At 39.8% G+C, this 734-nt stretch overlaps 1 protein-coding gene across 1 annotated transcript in view; it reads left to right on the forward strand.

Annotated features, from left to right (window-relative positions):
- Positions 1 to 734, forward strand: part of LOC119587121 (sodium-dependent noradrenaline transporter-like) — an 11,503-nt gene that overhangs the window by 8,703 nt on the left and 2,066 nt on the right. The window contains exons 13-14 of the mRNA XM_037935873.1: positions 20 to 139; positions 339 to 491. Of these exons, the coding sequence (XP_037791801.1) occupies positions 20 to 139; positions 339 to 491 (273 nt within the window). The remainder of the gene's footprint in view (positions 1 to 19; positions 140 to 338; positions 492 to 734) is intronic.

Below are 734 nucleotides of genomic sequence, written 5' to 3' on the forward strand. Positions count from 1 at the left end.
ATTACATATATTTTTTCAGTCACCCCGAGAGCTTCTTGAGCCTCGGCCTACATGGGGACCTGCCCTCGCCAAACACAGAGCTTTCTACACGCCGGGTATTCTCAAGATACATACCCGAAAGCCTTTCTTGGTGGTAAAGGTATGCCATACATTATCTATGTTTTTATGACTGAAACGTACTACGGCAATATATCTTCTTGGTGAAACATGACATTTATATTACTGTGATGAATACTCCATAGTTATATGAAAACGTGTTTTCTTTTTCATCGCAATTTTATAGGAATCGTGAGAGAAAAAAAAAATACTTTGTGATATTATTTCATTTCATTTCATAGGTGGATTATGAAAACATAGAAGACCTTCCACCGAAGGGATGGATTCCTTATGGATACTTCAAGGTCCCTTCGATGTCAATGCCGCAGTATCTGTTTGACAACTTGAGTTCGGTTGGCACGACGACGAAGAAAGAGCTTGCCAGATACCTGAAGGTGAGATCCTACACCATAGATTAAACTAACTAAAATAAGGTCACAATTAGACGACACAGATAACCTAGCAGCAGATATTGAATTGTTGCATCAATGTAATACTAGGAGCAAAAGTGTGACAACACCTACACCCTGGCTGATGTTTCTACACGTCGCCCATAGATGTCGCTGTATATGTTTATCCAAAGTTAAAAAGCACCAAGAGGGAACAAGGGGAACTATTGCCATTACTCTAGGGTTGAT

This window comes from Penaeus monodon, chromosome 22 (assembly GCF_015228065.2).
Source record: "Penaeus monodon isolate SGIC_2016 chromosome 22, NSTDA_Pmon_1, whole genome shotgun sequence".
In the NCBI taxonomy this organism is placed as follows: Eukaryota; Metazoa; Arthropoda; class Malacostraca; order Decapoda; family Penaeidae; genus Penaeus; species Penaeus monodon.